The following is a 14,513-nucleotide window of genomic DNA, read 5'->3' on the forward strand; positions in this document are numbered from 1 at the left end:
AATAACAACTAAATGTGTTTTTGTAAAATAAAGAAAACAAACAGGATGAGCTTTCTGCTGTCTCAATAAACTGGAGAGCATCAAAAAAATAAACCGAAACTCAGCGTGAACTTTACTCACAGACATGCAAAATACATCTATTGAAAGCTTGAAATGTCTATTTATAAATGAACTGATTCATTGCACTGTGGCAAGCTTTATGCGTGCGCTTGAGTGCTGATTAGGCTATGTATAGGCAATTAAGGCTCATTATTATTATGTTCTATTTGGTTTATTAATATAAAATAGATAAATGTGCGCTATTATTAGTCGCATATCCTACTGTTTGTGGGGAGTGTGGAAGCTTAAGTATAACGTGCTTTACTGTATGACATGGAGGCGCCGGTGTGATCACTTGCATTTTGTCCTAATAACAGCGGAAAAAACTTAAAATATGCCATCATTTTTAGTCATACAGATAAGAATAAATCATCATTCGAAACTGTAAAGGGTTTTATTTGTGTAAACTCACAATAACGAAAAAATAAAGAAAAATTTTCCGACAATGTCACTGCCCGCCATATTGAAGTAAATAAAAACGTTTTTGCTACTCTCTTACAAATTTTGCCCAATTTTGTCCACAATTGGCTCAGATGATCTTTGGACCGAGCCGCACAGAAATGACTGAACAGATTTTTGATATTCGCTACCGTTCCTGAGAAATATCTGTCCAAATTTGACGCTGCCTGTGTTTGTTGTTTTTCTAATGTGGCTCTTCAGCTATCAGGTTAACCATAAGCTACATTAGCATTAAGTTAGCTTAGCATGCTAATCTGATGCTAAGTAATGCTTTTATGTGCTCAGTCTCACACTGAAAGCTCTCCTCGGCAGCCTGGTAAAGCAGTGTTAACGTTGTGCCTTTGTAAAATAAAGAAAACAAACAGGATACGCTTCCTGCCATCATCTATAGAAAGCTTGAAATGTCAAGCGATTGTCAACCAAATTCAAGTTGGAAACAAATATTCTCAGGTTATGTAATCTGTATGAAACATGCATATGGCTTGAGCACTGATTAGGCTATGTATATATTAAAGGAGTATTCATAAGATAAAAATCGCTAAAAATGAATGACTAATAGCCCTAGTTTAAAAAGACACCTATCGTACACCCAGCGCAATGTGATGCCAGGTGCGTCGCAAGTGTTTTTTGCTAGTTTCAGCCTGACATAGTTATCATTGTTTAAATAGCAAATACACTCACGCCCATCTGTTCGCCCATGGGCATGCTGGTCTGAAAATGAGGTGTGTTCAGGTGCATTGTTGGCGTATTGCTATTTTGAGGCAACTGAAAACGACTGCGCCATTGACCTACTGAAACCTGCTCTGAAGTCAATGGCACAGTATAATTTTTGTTGTTGTTGTTGTTATTTAAAGGATGCATTAGTAATCTGCACCTATAGGTGCACAAAAACCACCTCAAGTGAGCGTAAAAATTGCAAATTAAGAGATTTTTTTTTTCTTTTTTCGAAATTGGGTGTTTCCATCTCTTGTTTCTGATGCAAAACATAGTTACTGATTACTGTTTCTGTTATTTTCCTGTTTATTACTGTGAAGCTGCTTTGAAACCATCTTTATTGTTTAAAGCACTATATAAATAAAGCTGACTTGACTTCACAGGGTGCGAGAGACGACGAGCGCTACGGGAAGCCTTCAGACAGCCAGGATGCCGGAGAGATCCCAGCACGTGCCTGTGCCAGAGATATCATCGTCAAACTCCAGACAGCCACTGAAAGGTGACATTTAGCACGGCCGTGTCTTATGTTTTTCTCTTCGGAACATTTTTGAACACATGCAAATTAGAGAAGCATGTTAAATAGAGGTCCTGTGTTTGGCTTTACAGCGGGAACGCGTCGAGGCCCGACTCCATCGGCCACCCACCACTCCACTCGCAACTCCAGAAGTTCACCGTTTCTGCAGACAAGGTGTCCATTTATTACTGTACCATTACACAATCCTTACACAATCGTTTATGCTTCGAACAGACCAACTGTGTCCAATCGAACAGAACAGGGAAGCTCTTCCAGCCGACATCCTTTCACTGCGGTTCAGCTGAGAGTTTGGATTCCACCAAAATAAACTCATGAAAGATTGATGGATGGGTCTTTGCTAATTGGTTGAAGTGTGCGTGTTTGTTTGACACCAGTGTCGGTCTCTGCTAGTGTATGTGACTTCCAGGAATTGTTCTGGCTTGAAGACCCAGCCCGCGGGTTCTGAACCTAGTAGCCAGCGGTTCAGAGGTCAGCCAGGTCTAAATAAGGGTTTCTTCTCTCTTTGTGTTGGAAATATGTCTTGCTATTTTTTTCATGGAATGTGACACCTCGGTTCTTTTCCAAAAGACTGCAACATTAAGCAAAGATACTTTCTTCATGGTGGATGAATCAGTCATGAAATTCATTAATATTAATTAGTTAATAATAATTATAAATCAGACAGTTAAATTATATATAATTATATACAGTTAAATTATATAAATTATATATAAAAATTACTATTATTAAAATACTTAGTATATATATAGTATATATTTATATATATATATAATTTATAATATAAACACTTATTTAAAGAAGCAATATTATCAAATTTCTATTATACTGATAAATAAATAATTTAGAAATCAGACGTTTTAAAATTAATTAATTAAATTAATTCATAAATACAATTTTACATTATATATAATTATATAATATATATAATATATAATATTATATTATATAATATATTTATATTAATGTGTGTGTAAATAAATATTATGTAATTTATATATTATATAATATACATGTATAATTTATTTAAAGTAACAATATTATCACATATCTATTTTACTGATAAATATTATAAAATTAATGTCATTATCAATTGTAATAATTAAGTCATTAATCATAATGAAAAATCAATTAGAAATTAATCATAAATTTTAAAATTAATTCCATTGTTTAATTCATAAATATAAATTATATTTGAATTAATTATATTTATATAAATTATATTTACATTAATGAAAAATTTATGTCATTATCATATGTAATAATTATTAATAGTCGTTAATCATAATGAAAATTGCTATTATTAAATTAATGCTTAGTTTAATATTACAATAAATGTATAAATGTATTATATTTAGAATTAGTTATTATAATATCTCATTTAAAGTATCATTTAAAAATAGTTGTTCTAGTGATAAATATAGGCTATTACACACATAATTGTGTCTTATAATTATTAGAGTATCGTGTTGTTAGCTTAGCAACATGCAAATGTCAAACTGTTGGAATCATTGAATCAGTCGCCTTCTGTTCACTTTATCTGAGGAAGACCGTTGCCTATACAGGGAGTAGGCAGCTATCGGTGTTATGTGTTCATGTTCTCTTTGTGTTTTCCACAGACTCTCTCCTGGCTCAAAGACAGCGTTGCGATGGCCACTCAAATTTGCAGCTTGGCTGGACCGAACGGTTTTGACGCAGCCAAGAGGCGTCAGGCCTCACTGGAACAGGATATCCTGTCCAACAGAGCCAGGATAGAGCTGGTCAAGAAGGTGAGCACAGCTGTCAGAGTGTGTTAGCGCGGTAAAGTTCACTGGATTTACGCAACAAGTGCGCATAGATACTTCATCTAACTCTGACTTTATAATGCCTGGGGTTGTTTTTGTCCATTGATAATGCAAATTAAAGGAAATTAAACATGATTTAAGTTATTTTGTAAAAAAAGAATTAAGCTGTTGCCTCCTAATGAAATGAAATCTTCAGTGTTTTTGTATATATTAAATACTGTTCTGTTTCTTTTTAATATTGTTTATATTTATCAAAAAAAGTCATATAGCTTGAGTATAATTAGCTGCATTTTGTCAGGAACTTTAGCTACTTTTTCAAAGGGCTAGCCATGAGGAGATGATGAAGCACTCATAGAGCATTTGTTTCCATCCAGGAGGGTCACAGTCTGGTGAGGGCTCAGCATCCCGGCAGCATCAAGATCCAGGAGTTTCTGAGTCAGCTGGAGGTCCTGTGGGACGAGCTGAAGAGAAGACATGAGAGGAATGGACTGGTCCTGAAGGTGTCAGAGGAGCTCAACTACAGGGTACATGTATATCTAGTGTTTCTTTGATTGTTTATAATGACATACCTTCTGTTTTTGAAAGAAAGTAGTATAGAGGATATGCATAGACGTCACTTTCCTGCCGAAACGCGCTCTCTCAGCTGGACTGAGTGGCAAAAGAACCTGCTGCATGAGTGGATTTAATATTGGAAACTGTGAAAACGCGAGTAAAACAAACGATTATACTAAAGGTTGGGCTCGAAAGTGCTCCTTATGACATATCAAAGAAACCTAATCCATGGATATTGACATGCAGCCAGGAGTCGTGTATCCTGACATTTATATGTGCCTGATTTCGACGCCGGGGAAATACATAAAGCAAATCTGCCTGTGAATATTTTATATAACTACAATATAGGTAGGTCTAAATCGCTTATATCAATGTTATATATATTGTCATATCTTCCAGCCTTAAAACTTGTATAGTTATTGTCAGTGTTTATTTAAAAGCACCCAATTATGCAGAATATAAGATGGTAAATACAAACCCGATTCCAAAAAAGTTGGGACACTGTACAAATTGTGAATAAAAACAGAATGCAATGATGTGGAAGTTTCAAATTTCAATATTTTATGCAGAATACAACATAGATGACATATCAAATGTTTAATGTTTTAAGGGAAAAATAAGTTGATTTTAAATTTCATGGCATCAACACATCTCGAAAAAGTTGGGACAAGGGCATCCCCTCTTCTTTTTATAACAGTCTGCAAACATCTGGGGACTGAGGAGACAAGTTGCTCAAGTTTAGGAATAGGAATGTTGTCCCATTCTTGTCTAATACAGGCTTCTAGTTGCTCAACTGTCTTAGGTCTTCTTTGTCGCATCTTCCTCTTTATGATGCGCCAAATGTTTTCTATGGGTGAAAGATCTGGACTGCAGGCTGGCCATTTCAGTACCCGGATCCTTCTTCTACGCAGCCATGATGTTGTAATTGATGCAGTATGTGGTCTGGCATTGTCATGTTGGAAAATGCAAGGTCTTCCCTGAAAGAGACGACGTCTGGATGGGAGCATATGTTGTTCTAGAACTTGGATATACCTTTCAGCATTGATGGTGCCTTTCCAGATGTGTAAGCTGCCCATGCCACATGCACTCATGCAACCCCATACCATCAGAGATGCAGGCTTCTGAACTGAGCGCTGATAACAACTTGGGTTTTCCTTGTCCTCTTTAGTCTGGATGACATGGTGTCCCAGTTTTCCAAAAAGATCTTAAAATTTTGATTCGTCTGACCACAGAACAGTTTTCCACTTTGCCACAGTCCATTTTAAATGAGCCTTGGCCCAGAGAAAACGCCTGCGCTTCTGGATCATGTTTAGATATGGCTTCTTTTTTGACCTATAGAGTTTTAGCCGGCAACGGCGAATGGCACGGTGGATTGTGTTCACCGACAATGTTTTCTGGAAGTATTCCTGAGCCCATGTTGTGATTTCCATTACAGTAGCATTCCTGTATGTGATGCAGTGCCATCTAAGTGCCCGAAGATCACGGCATCCAGTAAGGTTTTCTGGCCTTGACCCTTACAGAGATTGTTCCAGATTCTCTGAATCTTTGGATGATATTATGCACTGTGGATGATGATAACTTCAAACTCTTTGCAATTTTTCTCTGAGAAACTCCTTTCTGATATTGCTCTACCATTTTTGGCCGCAGCATTGGGGGAATTGGTGATCCTCTGCCCATCTTGACTTCTGAGAGACACTGCCACTCTGAGAGGCTCTTTTTATACCCAATCATGTTGCCAATTGACCTAATAAGTTGCAAATTGGTCCTCCAGCTGTTCCTTATATGTACATTTAACTTTTCCGGCCTCTTATTGCTACCTGTCCCAACTTTTTTGGAATGTGTAGCTCTCATGAAATCCAAAATGAGCCAATATTTGGCATGACATTTCAAAATGTCTCACTTTCAACATTGATATGTTATCTATATTCTATTGTGAATAAAATGTAAGTTTATGAGATTTGTAAATTATTGCATTCCTTTTTTATTCACAATTTGTACAGTGTCCCAACTTTTTTGTATTTAATTGATGAATTGTCAACACAATATATAACAATACAATATATACGGTATGATTTTACCCCAAAATCCAACATTTTGACACAAAATGATAACTGCAAAACATGTTTCTCTGCCTGGAGTCCAGCTGTTTCTGTGAATTGCAGTGATCCATTTGCTTCTTTTTTCTGTAGCTTTCAGCAGTCTGTAAATATATACCTCAGATTTTGTGTCAAAGCTATTTGTACAGTCAATCACAAAGCTCTTTCCCATTTTGGATGTGTTTTGTGTGTTTTTCGCAGCATTCACACTGAAAACCAATGCTGCCACTCAGTCTTTTGCCACTCAGGGGGTGTGACCGCAATCATAACGGTCGACGGTGACGTCACATGCATACCCTCTATACTGAGCATAATATGTCATATGCTTACCATGCAAGAAATGCCCAGATAACCTACTACATTCTCCAGAATGCGCAGTATACAACTAGAGCACACGGTGACCCCCAGAATCCATTTCCAGTGTGATAAAGGAAGTATGATCAATCATGATGACCAACACAATATTAGGAAGGTGGTCATAATGTTATGCCTGATCGGTGTATATCCCTACACTGTGTAGTATACAATCAGAGCAACCTGTATCCCACAATGCAAAATTGCAAATTTCAAATTATAAAACCTAAGTCTGCTCTGCCTCATCAGTGTATCTGTGATTTGTAATGCATATTTACAGTATAAAAATGTGATCTGACTGACCACAGCAGCTTTGTGTTTGATTGTGATTGGCAGGTGGTGCGGATGCTGCAGTCTTTGGCCAGTCTGGAGGCGTGGCTGGAGGCGGTGGAGCTGTCCATCAGGCAGGCATCACTGGCCGGAGACCCCGAGTCCGTGAGCGTGGCGGAGCAAGAGAGCTGTCAGCTGGAGCAGGAGCTGGAGGCCAGAAGACTGGAGCTACAGAACCTCAGACTGGAAGTAGATCATCTGAGCAAACAAAGACATCTTCACACTCAGCTGCTTCCTGCCCGACTGAAGGACGTGGAGAAGAAGTATGTGCTGCCAGTTCAAGATGGACAGACATTGCTTACACTGGTTCAGATGTATAAACATCAGTATTTCTTTCAGGTTCAGCAGTGTGCAAATGGCACTGACCCAGCAGAGCTCGCAGCTGAAGGACACGCGGATGCTCACAGAGTTCCTGGAGAAGGTGGAGCTTGAGGAAAGTCACTACAGCACCTTGGGACAGGTTCGATTTTTGCAGTTCATTTACATTTAAGCGATTGGCAGATGCTTTTATTCAAAGCGACTTGTGTTGCATTTGATCAGTTCATGCATTTTCTGGGAATCGAACCCATGACCTTTGCCATTGCATTTGAACTCGGTTCATTTCTAGCATTGATAATGGCAGCATTTCAGACTTGTTTGCAAAGGTCATGGACATTGGAGATAAAGTGTGCCATAAAAATATGAAGTGATTTATTGATGACCAGAAAGGTTGCTGGTTCGAATCCCACATGGGACAACAATCCCTGAGCCACATTATTTAGTATGTTTTATAAATTATATTTATAATAATAAATTAATATAATATGATTATAAAATGCATATTTATAAAATAAATTATTCACTTTTATTAAATGTACTTTATATTTAACTTATAAATATTATTATAAAAATTATATAATTATTATTAATTAAAATTGTTATTATAATTATTATTATTAATCAAAATTGTTATTATTATTATTATACTTAGTAACTTATACTTATTAAAACCTAAGTTTAGAATAAATATATTATTAGAATTCATTCAATAACTTAATGTATCAATAAAAATACTTAGTATCATAGTATCATGTTGTTTGTTTAGCAACATGCTGATGTCAAGTTTTCTATAAGATTTCTATTTTTTTCAATATTACATTCAAAATAAGTAAAAAGGTGAAATGAACTTTGAACAAATGAATAAATGGACATTAAATATTTATTTGAGTTGAAATGATTTTATAATGTGAGATGAAGGAGATTGGAGACTGAGATATGAAACATTAAACTAGCATAGATATTTAGGAAAACAGACTGTCCTATCCAATAAAGGCAAAAATGTCCAAAAATATAACTTTAACAAATTAAATAGTTTAGTGTCATAGTGTCAATATTTTACTTATAAAAAGTATTATAATTAATATTATAATGCAATAATAATAATTATTATTATTAATGAAAATTGTTATTAAAATTATGCTTATTTTCATATTATGACTATAAAATACTTAATATAAGTTTTTGATCAGAATAGCATGATTGACCAATCAGAATCGAGTATTCTAGCGAGCTGCATAATGTCAGACTTTTTGTTTGATTTGAACTAATTAATATAATATTATTATAAAATTAACATTATAAAATTATAAAATAAAACTATTATCAAATTTATATAATATTCTACTTAAATAGTATTATAAAATTCAAAATTTTAAATGCAAAAATAATTATTATTATTAATGAAAATATTTTTAATATTATAATTAGTTTAATATTATTACAATAATATACTAAATATAAATATTTGATCAGAATGGCATGGCCGACCAATCAGAATTGAGTATTCCAGAGACCTGCATAATAATGTGAAACGTATGGTAGACAGTTTTCTTTTTGTTTGATTTTCTAGCTGTTATAGCAGAAGTCTAATATTGTGCTGTGCTCCTCCAGCCCCTGTGCAGTGAACTTGACCCTGGACCATCTCTTCTGGGCTTGCCGGGGAGCGGACATGATGAGCCCCTGATGGAAGCCATTGGGAACCCTGTAAAGGAACTCAGAGAAGCTGTGGAGATGCTCAATGATACGGCGCGAGAGCGGGGCCGCTCGCAGTCACATGACCAGAGCGTCAAGGAACTGCTCACCAGGGTGTGTAGAATCGGAAATGAATTATATCAGATTAACTTTTCAATGTTTGTGTTAAGGCAGACCTGGCAAGAAAGCATTTTGAGAATATAAGCGTTCATTATTCTCTGTGCTATTCGTCTCCTCCTCGTTTCCCAGCATGCCATGGTGTCTGAACGCGTGGAGCAGTGTCTGCAGCGTTGTGCCGAACTAGCCGTAGATGTGCTAGAGATGGAGAGCGAGATGGCTGTGAGGTGTGAGCCGGATCGCTGCGGTCTGGATGGCCTGCAGGAGTACCAGGACCAGCTGGAGGTACGGGTACTCTGAACTTCAATGCAGGACTACCATAGAAAAATGTTGCAAAGCAAAAGAGTTTAGGGGGAGTCTCACAAAACCTGTCCCAGACTCATATTTTACCTTGTTTTTCGGACCAGTAAGATATTTTGCATTGCTACCTTATTTTTTATGGCAGTTAAGCACATTTTCTCCTCATATTCTTATTGCTGTAATGCAAAAAAAATGTCCATCATGAAAAATTTTCCACCATTTTGAATACTTTTTCGAACTCCTCCTATAGCATTTGTCCATTTTGCATGAAATTTGATATAAAGCATCTACTCACACTTCAGGCAAAAAGTTAATAAAAAGATTTTTTTTATTATAGCGCATTAACGAATTTGACGGCGAGCACGCAAAAATGGATTTGATGCTGTATCTTCGCAATGATTTGGTGTTTTGACACCAAACTTTGTATATGTCATTACAGGTATGACTTGGGGTTACATGCATAGTATCATCACAGCGCCACCTACTGGTGCAGAGATAGGGAACATGGCCATTTTTGCTTATAACATTTGAATGCCTTATCCTAAAATCATGAGGATGGGTTTTTTAGATTCCTTGAGGAATGTCGAGTTGAGCGATATCCAGTTTTCTTTGGTTGGCCATTTTGAATTTTGTCATAAAATGCTGTGTTTTACAAACGCATGAATGCATCATTACAAAACTCTGTATGATTCATCAAGGCCATGTTCTGAGAGGACCTGTAAAGTTTTAGGCGCCCCCTAGTGGTCAAGAGTTATAATGGAATTTATGAAAATGCTTATAACATATGAAAAATTCAGCATATTGTCTTTTAACTTACATAATTAGATTTGTTGGCTTATGCCGAGTCCTTCGATACTAAATTTGCCATATTCTACCATACTTACTGTCCGCCATATTGAATTTTATTCCATTTTTTGAACTCCTCCTACAAAATTTGTCCAATTTGTACGAAATTTGGTATGTAGCATCTACAGACACTCATGACAAAAAGATAATAAAAGATTTTTGATAGACCCAACCGTTGTTTTATACTGCATCAACAAATTTGACTGCGAGCTTGCCAAAATGGATATGCAACTGTATCTTTGCAAAAATGTTGTGTATTGACACGAAACTTGGTACATGTCATCACAGGCATAACTTGAGGGTGCATGCAGAGTTTCGTTATAGCGCCACCTACTGCTCAGAAGTTATAAGCCATAATTTAAACAGCTTTATCCTAACCTCATGATCACAGATGTCCACAAATATTTCCTTTTCTGCCCTTATTCGGCTTGACCCCATAATTGCTGCTTGCAGCTATATTTTTACATTTATCATTTTTATTATCACAATGGAATTGTGTTGAAATGATTTTATTTTGTGAGGCAAAAGACACTATGGGGTGATATGAGTTATGAAACTTGCTTAGATATATAGGAAAACAGTTAATAATACAGTTTAGTGTCATTATACATAAATATTTGTTTGACCAATATTCTAGAGAGCTGCATAATTTAAAAATAGAGCTGTTTTATTCATGCAGATTTTGACCTGGACGTGTTTTCATGGGATTCACCTTTTTGTGAGGTTGTTTATTTTTCAAAAAAGATCATTCCAGACAGCAACCAAGTGTTTTTACAAAACAATAACGCATCCAAAGCATTTACACCCTCTGAGAACAGGAAGCATCTTGTTTGCCGGTACTCTGTGACCTTGCAGTGTTGATTTAATGGAAATGACTTTCTCCCATTTGTTTTAGCACATTGTTTCAAGAATCTGTTTCCTGTTGTGGTTGAAGTTTGACATCCACTGAGGCTCAGCCAGACCCTTGTTTTGTTCAATAGATGTTAATGAAGTCAGCCTCGATGTGTGAGCCCACACATTACTTTATTATCCACACAGGACTCCATTGTGTGAGAGTTTTTAGGCATTTATGATGTGTATTTGTACGTGTCAGTGGATTCATTTGTGACTGCGGCATTGTGCATTGTGGGGAGCTTTGCAACGCAACCTCAATGGCGTGCGGAGCACAAACACGCACAGCTGTCTGGAAACCCCAAAGCGCAAGAAATGACCTAATGGCTCATACTAAAATAGTTTTACGCTCATGCACAAGGCATCTGACAATCTCTGTTTGATCTGAAACACTGAGCGGTTTGATTCTTATTAAGCCTTTAGCACTTTTAATTACATTCAGAAACACTGTCAGTGATGCCAGCATTGCATATGTAAAGCATGTGGTTCCTTTTAGGGTTTATACTGCCAAAATAGCACAGGTACTATACCATTCTGAACTTACACATGGGCGTCTTTTCTTTCTCCAGGCTGAATACGGGGTCTTAAAGGAGGAGGTTGGGGCTATGAAGAGTCTGGCGAGCCGTTTGTCAGATGTTTGTCCAGAGAGGATGAACGCTGTAGGAACTGAGATTCAGACCTGTCTTTACTCCTGGGAAGAGCTTGGCAAGAGTGTAGCTGAAAACAAGAAGCGACTCCGGCAGTTTGGACACCTGCGGCATTTCTTTAGGAACTACCTGGCAATGATGTAAGGAAATGATGAAACTATTAAATAAGACCTTCTTTTAATTCTCATTCTATTAATGTTAAAGATTTACCTCACAAGAACATGGCATAATTCACCCCGAAACCATCAAAATCATAATGCTTTTTTTGCATTATGATATTTTCGTGACAAATAAGCACATTTCCCCTAAGGTTGTTCATTTAATGCGTTAATTTGGTGTGATTAATTATGGGAAACGTGAAAACGCCTTGCCTGGCCCAGATCTTAACGTCATCTTACATTCACACTCAGTTTAGTTACGAACATGATACAGGGCAACGAGAATGCCTCTAAAATCCAAGAAATGAGGGCAAAAAATGCCCCTGCATGGGTTCTTCTCTTATCTTTATATCATATGATATAGTTTAGCAATAATCACATGAGCAAGAGTGCTGTTTTTTCCTTTATATCTGCACGATTTTATACAACAGTTCAATAAACAAAAAGTTAAAGAGGACCTATAATGCCCTTTTTACAAGATGTAATATCAGTCTCTGGTGTCCCCAGAATGTGTCTGTGAAGTTTCAGCTCAAAATACCCCACAGATCATTTATTATAGCTTGTCAAATTTGCCCCTATTTGTGTGTGAGTCCCTTTAAATGCAAATGAGCTGCTGCTCCCACCCCCTTTCCAGAAGAGGGCGGAGCTTTAACAGCTCAACAACAACAAAACAGGACAATCTCACGCAGCCAAAATGATTAAAATTTTCAGCCTTACATTGTTCAAACCGGAGTCGACACTGATGGAGAGACTCAGGAAGAAGTTACAACTTTTAGACGTTTCTGAATGGTTAGTGGATAAATTTATGTAGTTGCTGTGGAGTTGATTCAACTCATCCACTAGCATGTGCCGTCATGTTCATCTTTTGTGTTGAATTGACCCTCGTTTGTGAAGCAGTCCGGCGTAAAATGACGGCATGTCAACAGAGATGTATAGTAACGAAGTAGAACTACTTCACTACTGTACTTAAGTACTAAAATGCGGTATCTGTACTTTACTAGAGTATTATTTTTTTCTCCTACTTCCACTTTTACTTCAGTACATATTTTCGATGAGTTTAATACTTTTACTCCGATATTTTTTTATGTGCTGCATCGTTACTCGTTACAATTATAAAAATGTTACGAATCATTCCATTCCAAACCCACATTACCACTGCCAGAACGGTGGATGGCAGGTTTGATGACGCTGGCACATCATTGAGCGAATCAAGCGATTAAGAAGACTGCGCGTGCTCCCATTCTGCCTTTTGATCAGCGAAAAAGATGGACGAACCAAAAACACCACCTTCCATCCCATCAGTAAGTTAAGCCCTTTTGTTAACTAGCGACATGCTGCGGTGTTCACTTAACGTTAACTAGCTGGCTATCATAAAGGCTGTCACGCAGCGCGTTGAATGGTATTTTTGACCCATCACTAATGTCAACTTTCTCTTATTTTATGACAGCCTACTGTTGCCAAAAATAAATCGTAGAGCATGTGTCCTTTGGTGCTGCTTAATCACACGCCCGTTTTTATAGTGTAGTAGTGTTTTATAGGTTAATGGTAGTATAGATTTACACTGACATAACTAATGCAGGAGTTTTACTGCACGGAAAGAGAGAGAGAGAGAGGCCCGGCCGCGCGCGCGCATTCACCGTCTTAAAACAACACGAGCGCTGTCTTGCTCTCAAATTGCTCTCTATTTGTTTACATAGTTAATGTGCACTGTGAAGTAACATATACAAACAATGAACAGCTGTATTTTTATTAACTAAGATTAACAAAGATTAATAAATACAGTAACAAATGTATTGACCATGGTTAGTTCATGTTGGTTATTAGTCTAATACATTAACTAATGTAGTGTTAACAAATCAAACCATATTATAAAGTGTTACAAACAAATCATTTACTCAGAACACCTCTTGAAATGAGAATATAAGTGTGCTTACCCCATTTTTTTAGTAAGAGTGGTTAGTAAGATTTAATCTTAATGAACTACAGTATTTTTAGGTTATTTATATGACAATGTGTAGAAAAATTACCTAAAAAAAATAATTTAGCCTAGTTTAGACTGGAGTGAGGTGAAAACAGAAAAAAAGTGCAAAGCAAGTTGTTGTTAGCTAGCTGTTAATTTTATTCAATTGTATATGGTATAAAATTAGACTATTAGTGAAAATAAACTTTTTGGTAATGAAATCAAAGTGCTGACAACAAACAAAGCATCTCAACTTGTCTGCATCTCAAGTGGTACTTAATCACACTTAGGACCCTATAATACACCCGGCGCAATGCGACGCAAGGCGCAGCGCAAATGTGTTTGCTAGTTTGCGTCCGGCGCCGTTCGCGTTTTCCCGTTCAGCACCACGTCCTTAAATTAGTAAATGCATTTGCGCCAGTTAGTGCGCCCATGGGCGTGCTGGTCTAAAAAAGAGGTGTGTTCAGGCGCATTGCCGGCGCATTGCTATTTTAAGGAGCTGAAAATAGACTGCACCATAGACCAACTCAAACCTGGTCTAAAGTCAATGGCGCAATATTTTTTTGTTAGAGCGCGTTGGTAGAAACTGCACCTCTGGGCGCGTCCACAGTGCGCGTTGACTTTGCTTATTACACACAGGGATGCGCATCACACAAACATGCCA

The 14,513-nt window shown here is 36.9% G+C and overlaps 1 protein-coding gene across 5 annotated transcripts in view; it reads left to right on the forward strand.

The window, feature by feature from the left end:
• LOC125276453 (spectrin beta chain, non-erythrocytic 1) overlaps nucleotides 1-14,513 on the forward strand; it is a 72,801-nt gene that overhangs the window by 36,827 nt on the left and 21,461 nt on the right. For all 5 annotated transcript variants that reach the window (XM_048203922.1, XM_048203925.1, XM_048203924.1 and 2 more), the window contains 9 exons: nucleotides 1,656-1,771; nucleotides 1,879-1,960; nucleotides 3,424-3,573; nucleotides 3,963-4,112; nucleotides 6,927-7,183; nucleotides 7,260-7,380; nucleotides 8,850-9,044; nucleotides 9,180-9,332; nucleotides 11,654-11,871. In XM_048203922.1, the coding sequence (XP_048059879.1) occupies nucleotides 1,656-1,771; nucleotides 1,879-1,960; nucleotides 3,424-3,573; nucleotides 3,963-4,112; nucleotides 6,927-7,183; nucleotides 7,260-7,380; nucleotides 8,850-9,044; nucleotides 9,180-9,332; nucleotides 11,654-11,871 (1,442 nt within the window). The remainder of the gene's footprint in view (nucleotides 1-1,655; nucleotides 1,772-1,878; nucleotides 1,961-3,423; nucleotides 3,574-3,962; nucleotides 4,113-6,926; nucleotides 7,184-7,259; nucleotides 7,381-8,849; nucleotides 9,045-9,179; nucleotides 9,333-11,653; nucleotides 11,872-14,513) is intronic.

The sequence above is a fragment of the Megalobrama amblycephala genome, linkage group LG10 (assembly GCF_018812025.1).
Source record: "Megalobrama amblycephala isolate DHTTF-2021 linkage group LG10, ASM1881202v1, whole genome shotgun sequence".
NCBI classification, from domain to species: Eukaryota; Metazoa; Chordata; class Actinopteri; order Cypriniformes; family Xenocyprididae; genus Megalobrama; species Megalobrama amblycephala.